This window comes from Engraulis encrasicolus, chromosome 19 (assembly GCF_034702125.1).
Source record: "Engraulis encrasicolus isolate BLACKSEA-1 chromosome 19, IST_EnEncr_1.0, whole genome shotgun sequence".
In the NCBI taxonomy this organism is placed as follows: domain Eukaryota; kingdom Metazoa; phylum Chordata; class Actinopteri; order Clupeiformes; family Engraulidae; genus Engraulis; species Engraulis encrasicolus.
Window position 1 is genome coordinate 37955732 of NC_085875.1, and position 8008 is coordinate 37963739.

Below are 8008 nucleotides of genomic sequence, written 5' to 3' on the forward strand. Positions count from 1 at the left end.
TGAAACCAAGTATGTTCAACTGCAGTTTGCAGGGCTGGGGGCAGGTCTGGATCACATCTCCCTCCTCCCCCCTGAGCAGATCTCCCTCCTCCCCCCTGAGCACATCGAGTGCCTCCCCCTTGTCATTCAGCGCTAAGCTTGTACACGGGAAGAAAAATAGCTCTGGAAGTACGGGAAGAAAAATAGCTCTGGAAGTCACTGCACCGTGCAGAGCAAAGACAGAGTTTTCACAAATAAAATCGTAGATCCACTCTCTCTACTCCACTAAATTATAATGGTTTGGTGAGTGTAGGAAACACGAGCGGTGAGCTTTGAGTGTGATGAACAGCACGCGACCCTGTTTAGTATAATGTATTAATCCCGAGGGAAATTAATATAAGGACAGCTACATATAGTATTTGTTAACGCATGGGTCTCATTTGAATTAGGCTATTATTAATTAAGTGTCTCTTCTTAGTATCTTAGTTTGAAGACCAGATATTTGGTGCCAGTTTTCTAAAATCGAAAGATGGGTGCTGAAAAGTAATATGGCAGTAAAACGCCTGTGCAGTGGCGAATTATTCCATGTGATCCGCTCGAAATTAAACATAGGCCTACCCATCATTGAAAAGCATGAGCACATTCTTCAAAAGTCCCAAAGCCTGGATGCTGAGTAATCTCCACAATCTCTTTAGGATTGGGGACTGGACTCTGAGCAGGCCATTGCAGTAGCCTTTGGTATCCTTCGTGCATCTGCTCCACTTCCAAACTGACACATTTAGCATTAACCTTTTCTTTTTAACCGTCTGACAGCGCTTAACATTATCATTAAATCAATGGAACCTAAAGCAGTTGCAGAGACCGTTTCTTATTGGATCAATCCCTTCTCCTTTACTATGAAGGACAAGGTCAAGGACAAATTATTATATGCAAATGGAAATAAACATTCATGAAATTGGAAATTTAACAAAGTCAAAACATTTGCTCATCATTTTATAACACTTTATTACACACACACATCACATATCACTAAGGACTCAATCGAAGAGTTTGTAAATTGTGGTTAAATAAAATGGATGCAGTTGCATAGACTGTTTCTTTTTGCATTAAGCCCTTTTCCTTTACTATGAAAGAAAGTTCAGGCAAGAAAAAAAAAAATCTTTGCAAATGTAGTAACACTTGTGAGAGCTGAGTGGGAATTGAATAAACTCAGAACATTTGCTTTTCCTTTTATATCCTTTATTATACCCACACACACAATCACAGATCCAATTCAAGAGTCAAGTCATGGGAAAGAAAAAAAGGCAACAGTTTTTTTGAGAGCAACATTCAGTAGTAGCTGCAGATTTCCCCACCAAAAAGTGCATACTAGGTAAAAGTGACAGTGCTTGAGTGCATCAAGTGCCAAAACGGTCATCGTGTGCTAGTCATTGAAAAGTTAAGTACCATAGTACTACAATACTATGACATAACACAGGGCCTTTAGTAATGCCATTCTGGTAACAGCAATTTTATAACATCTCGTTAAAATATTGCTCCCAGGTTAAAATGGACAAGTTGCTAGAAGCAGCTCAGCCTCATGCCTTCCGCAGCCACCACACTCCAGGATATTAATGAGCACCTGAAAAACAGTCAATCATACAGATGTGTCAGTTAATAAAACAATTACAATTGGGTAGACATGTGTTAGTGTTCAGTATTTATGGCACAGTGGAGGCTGTGTATAATGATCAAAGGGACAATAATATATTGACCAACTCACCTCTGGGAACATCACATCCATGACAAAATCAGCATCCCTGAACAAGTTGTCACGGGCCCCACTGCCTGGTGTCATGCCAATTGCCGCTTCAATGGCCTTCAAGATTTCGTGGGACTAGAGGTAAAATGCAGAACAACCTTTTAGGCCATGGACAATAAGAAAACCACTATTCACAGTCACAACTGTAGAACTGAATACTGAAACTTTTGCTGGAGGCAACAGAGCCATCTGTCCCCCACATTACATGTTCACCCAGCAAAGGCAATGAATCCATTTACGGTCAGCGACAATAAGAACACCAGAGATGAATATACAAAAACAGATCACATGCTTAACCGTTCCTCACTGAACAGTAGCATCTTCATTTTCAGATGCACCAGTAGAGCAAGGGAGACAGGATACTTCCACAGGAACATCCTGTTGGATCGTCTGCTCCCAGACAGAAGGTCATCATGGAGGGTCTGATATGGTAGAGCAAGTGCAGTAAGTTATGTACTCGTTTAAACTAGCAGCCCTTAAGAAACATTGGCATTTACATTTGATGTGATAATTTGAGGTGATAATTACCTTAATATGGTGCATAGAATACACCGCCTGAAACCCCCCTGTCTCAACAGCATCCAATATCCTGTACATGAGAGAGACAATGTGGTTTGTGTTATGGTACAATAATAATAATAATAATAATAATAATAATGATAATAATAATAATGCATTTTATTCATATAGTGCCCTTCTAGACACCCAAGGTCACTTCAAATAATATCACTGTAAGTGTGTGTAGGTGTGTGCTTGTGGACACTAGAAGTCAAAGGCCTCCAAAAAGAGATGGGTTTTAAGGTGTTGTTTAAAGATGACCAGTGAATGGGGCATTTTGAATGTGGCTGGGTAGGTTGTTCCAGAGGAGTAGGGCAATGAAAGGCTCTGTCACTGGTGGCCTTGAGTCTAGCGCGGGGGGTGACCAGCTCGCCCTTGGAGGAGGACCGCAGTGATCTTGAGGGGTCATAGGAGTGGAGGAGGTTGGCAAGGTAGTGGGGAGCCAGACCATTGAGGGACTTGAAGGTGAGGAGGAGAACTTTGTAGATGATCTGAGACTTGACAGGGAGCCAGTGTAGCTGTCTGAGTGCGGGGGTGATGTGCTGTCATGGGCCTAGTGCCTGAGAGAATCCTGGCAGCAGAATGCTGGACATATTGCAGTCTGTTTATGGCATTATTGGGTAGACCAAGCAGAATGGCATTGCAATACTCTAGATGGGAGGAGATAAAGGCATTCGTGAGGATCTCTGTAACTGCCAAAAATATTATTGTCCAAAAATATTACATGATACAGGGAGTTGCACCTTTTGACATCAACAGTCTTTGTACAGCCACATGAAAAAGTGCCTCGCACACCAGGGCCCAAGCAGTCCTCATGCAGCCACTTTCGACACATGGTGCACTGTCGCCATTCTGGCTTGACATCTGGGTATAAGAGCCTACAATCAGAATAGAGAGAGAAAAAAAATGCATGGTAAAATACAAAAAGTTCATGCTCATATGCTCTAGGGTTAGGGTTATTTAAAAGAATATTTGTTGTTAAAAGAATAATTTCTACCCATTACATCTGTATAGTAAAAAAGGCTTCTCATTTGCGTAGATCCTAACTTGACCTACCTTTGTCCATTGATGGCTATCTGGAAAACACAGACACTACTGTCTTCAGTCAGACAGCGTCTTGACTGTGCTTTGCTGGAGTGCGCTGAATCCGAACACTCCACGATGTATGTGGATGCACGCAACACTTTTGCTGCGACGCCATCGCCCTAAAAAGGTGACATTGCTGCATTAAATTACGGCTTAGCTTGCAGTCAAGGTTGCGTAACTGGGTGATACATAGTCTAACAATTTCAGATCCTCCTCATGACTGACCTCAGATTCCTGGTCACGTCTTCTCTTCAGCCTCAACACTGGGGAAAAATTCCCTCTTAGCAGGCGTTTGCCTTCTGCTGTCCAGTGTGTGAAGACTGGTTCACTACAAATAGAAATGTGAAGTTGAGTTAACATCCATCATAGCATAGGCTAGGAATTATCTGAAGAGGATAACTTGCCTGATGAAGGTCTAATACCGAAACGTTGTTCATTAACCCCTTTGTGCTGAGCCTATGTTATAACCTTACTGTCAACTTGAAGAAACTCCCGCACACTGACCATTTTGCTGTTTTTTTTAATGAACGACATTTCGGTACTAGAGCTTCATCGGGCAATCTCTTCCTAACATAACCTAACTGTCACCAAAATTGTAATGGCTATGTCTTAATCTGTTAAGGCTCTTGGTTCTGTCATAGCAATGTTGTTATTGTGTAGTTGAGTATTTTCAGCAAATAGTGAAGAAGATTAAAAGCTATTCATGAAAGGAGTGAACTCTTGTACAGAAAATGTGACAGCAGTGCCATGACCATCAGGACATCTAGTGTGTCAGACATCTAACAAATATACCCGTCAAGAGTGTAGTTTTCCAGTAGCAGCAGACACCACCATTTTCTCAGGGCAGGCATGTCATGCTGAAAAAAAATAAATGTTGCTTCAAAAGGCGTTTGCTTTCCCACAATGAAAGAAGTGTAATGTCATACTGAACAATGGCACTACTTACAATGGAGTAAACAAATTCAGCATCCAACGCAATGTAAAAGGCAGCCTGTAACCCCCCCAGAAAACACAAAGAAAAAAAAAAAAACAAATCAGAATGTATGCAGCACTGGAGTAATACACAGTGAATTTAAAGCCAACCGGTTCTACCAATAAAGCTGAACCCACCATGATCATAAAGATGCCACAGTCCAAACCCATTGGTTGGCTAGGGAAACCCTACATAAGGGAAGTAAAGCAGTCATGAAAGGAACACAAACACATATTGCACGTGCAATTGAATAACTACTCTATTAATAACTAAACATACAGTAATAAATAAGCAAACACGTACCACCATGTCTTTCCCTATTAGCTCCTCCCAGCAACCAACTGAAATATTCTGCGCAATGCTCCTAGAATAATTAGAAGGGAAACAATGACTTGGGGATCCACAAGAGGTACATGATGGAACTGAAATGCAGACTTGCCTCACAATGACATGGAAAAGCCATAATCCACAAATATCCGGGGGACAATGAGTGTCAAACATCAGCAACAACAGAGGGTCATAATACTTGCGTGGTCAACGATAGTGGTACTGGCTACACCTTCAATCCCAAATGCAAGTGCCACAAGTACTGTAAATTCCCACTATCAGTGTCAACACACCACAGAATAGTGCACAACATATTGCATTTATGCTTCACTCATGCAGTGGGGGGCAACCCAAAAAGCACCACAGGTGAGCAGTGTAGAGGAATGCTACTTAGGAGGATGGGGGCGAGCAATGGATATTAACCCCCCACTCACCCAGTGTGTCAGGAATCGAGCAAACAACTCTCCAGCTACAAGCCCGACTACCTAAACAATTGCATAAGGCTACACCCTGGTGACAGGCAATAGGAGTGTGACCAATCCCAAATAACTATATGAATTGGTATATACAGTAACCTCAGTAGTGGAATATACTGTTGCCCTCCAAACCCAGACTCGCAGTTTGCAAAAAGCGAGTCCAGGAAAAGGATTTGTCTCTGAGCTGGCTTGATAACCTGAAGAGAACAACTGTCTTTAAATACAAAAACATGTACTGCAGCCAGAGATGCATTAAATGTTGGAAACAAGTCTGGATGGACCTTGAATGGACCTTGTCTGTATTCTTGTTAGCTTCCGACTTTGTCTGCGCTAACAACAATGGCATTTCCCACTTCTTCCAAATTAAAGTAATAATTGACAGAAAACACTTACACAGATCTGGTAGTGGCCAGGAGTCCACATTTTTCCGGTACACACCCATGTTCATCATAGAATACAGTAGATAATACAGTATTAAAGTACAGTAGACTACAGAAGAGTATAGTGCAGTACAGAGTACACTGCCGTATATTACAGTACAATATTATTACATTAAAGCAGAGTACTAAATTGCACTACAGTAGAGTACAGTAGGCTACAGTAAGTGCAGTAGGCCGATATAGTGACAGCTCAGTAGCCTATACTCTGACAGCTCATGATTTCCATATGCTGCTTTTGTATGACTTAGTGTGAGAGGGGAAGCGGACAGTTTTAAAGGACCACAAATAAGAAATAGCAATCCAAGGTTAGATAGCCAACATGTCATCTAGGTTAAAGCCCAAACTATAACAGAATACATACTGCCACATTTCTCTTTTAAAATACAGGCCAAGGTTTTTTTTTGTCAATATGCTACCCCCACATCGCCAGCTGGTTCCGGCCGGATTAAACCACTTCACACCGCAATTTCACAGCATTATTAATGTCAAAAGCAGTCATCATTATGTGTTGTGCTACACTTAGGCCTACCGCTATTGAATGGTCTATGATTAATTAATCCTAGTAGCCTAATACGCAAACCACTTCACACCGCAATTTCACAATGCATTATTTAGAGCCTATTATTGTCCAAAGCATCTATAAGAGTCATCAATGTATGTTGCTGTGCTTTTACCGCCATCGAATATCCTATTATGATGGATGAATGACTCTATATGTCCAGTGATTAGTAGATATATATATTTAATTAGCACTCCAAACGACGAGACATGATACAAGCTGTGTGCATAGAATACAGTGTAGCCAACTACGCATTAGCTATTATTGATGAATGAGTCCAGTGTTTAGTAAATGTAGGCCTATTTAATTAACACTCTAAACGACGAGACACGATACAATCTGCGTAGAATACAGGGTAACGCATACGCTATTATTATTGATGAATGATTCTATGTCCAGTGTTTAGTACGCCTAAATATATTTACTTAACACTTCAAACGACATGACACGATACAAGCTGTGTGCATAGAATAAGCCTACTGCATTCGCCAGATAAGACATTTGGGGCCATTTCTCAAATATGGTGCGCTATTATGATTGATGAATGATTCTATGTCCAGTGTTTAGTAAATATATTTACTTAACACTCCAAACAACGAGACATGATACAAACCACTTCACACCGCAATTACACTAGGCATTATTATTGTCCAAAGCAGCTATAAGAGTCATCAATGTATGTTGGTGTGCTACACTTACCGCCATCGAATATCCTATTATGATTGATGAATGATTCTATGTCCAGTGTTTAGTAAATATATTTAATTAGCACCCCAAACGACGAGACACGATACAAGCTGTGTGCTTAGAATACAGTGTGCTATGCATTCGCCGGAGAAGACATTTGGCGCCAATTCTCAAATAGGGTGACGTCGGGATGGTGTGGGACTGTACAGACTACCATAATAGGAAAAATAGGAGGGGCGAGATACAAAATGGGAGGGGCGGGATCTCAGAGATCTAGACCTGCCCACTTCTGCAAACTGCAGTTGGATGCTACTCTCTGAAACGGACCGCCTATCCCAGAGAACTGTAACAAGTAACGATCCATGTGGACCTTAGGAGGATGTATGGTTTGTTCCAGGGGAGGGCTTTGCGCAGATAAGTTAAGATAAATCTCTAAATGTCATCACTAAAATAATTGTAAAGCTGTGCGCGATAGGCATTACTTCAGTTGAAATATGAACTCAATAGAACAAAACAAGGGAGGGAGAAGTTTAAAAACTACAAGGCGTCCCTCCCCGTTGTACCCAAAGTTGGTAGCGCCCACGACTGGCTGTCATGCCATTCTTCCCGACTGTAGCAGCCGCGCTGCAGCAATTTTGAATGCCTGGGAAAAGGGAGAGGTGGGGGGGGTTGGGAATGTTGATGCCCAGAGTTCCTCTGATGACTCCTTAAAGGTGTACTGTGTAGGATGGTGGCTAAAGCAGGTATTGCAACTATACTGCTCATTCAAACTATGCTGCCTTTAGGGACATTTTCATGGATTCCTAAGTAATAAACTAATATTTCCTAGTATGACCAAAGTGCAGTAAACTTTTCAGCTAAAAATGTCTATTTCTGGAAATTATAAATGGCAGACCATGGGGAAAGATCCCCTTTTTCATGTATGAAAAACGCAATAGTCCCAGTCATAATGATTAGGCCTACTTAGAATTTCAAGGTCATGGTAAATATTCATGAAAAAGGTAACAATTGTGAATGGACAGCATTACTTCCGGAAATAAACTACTTAACATATTACACAGTGCACCTTTAAGACTAGGCCTAAAGCAATTGTTTCTCATTCACATAGTTCATACTTGGTAA

The 8008-nt window shown here is 41.3% G+C and overlaps 1 protein-coding gene across 1 annotated transcript; it reads right to left on the reverse strand.

Annotated features, from left to right (window-relative positions):
• Nucleotides 1–1020: 1020 nt before the first annotated feature.
• LOC134470180 (uncharacterized) lies at nt 1021–4275 on the reverse strand. The gene is made up of 8 exons (XM_063224208.1): nt 4217–4275; nt 3650–3752; nt 3395–3543; nt 3082–3216; nt 2309–2369; nt 2076–2202; nt 1742–1854; nt 1021–1600 (listed from the first exon to the last, which is right to left on the reverse strand). The coding sequence occupies exons 1-8, from the start codon at nt 4273–4275 to the stop codon at nt 1523–1525; spliced, it is 825 nt and encodes a 274-aa protein (XP_063080278.1). The 3' UTR covers nt 1021–1522.
• Nucleotides 4276–8008: the final 3733 nt, after the last annotated feature.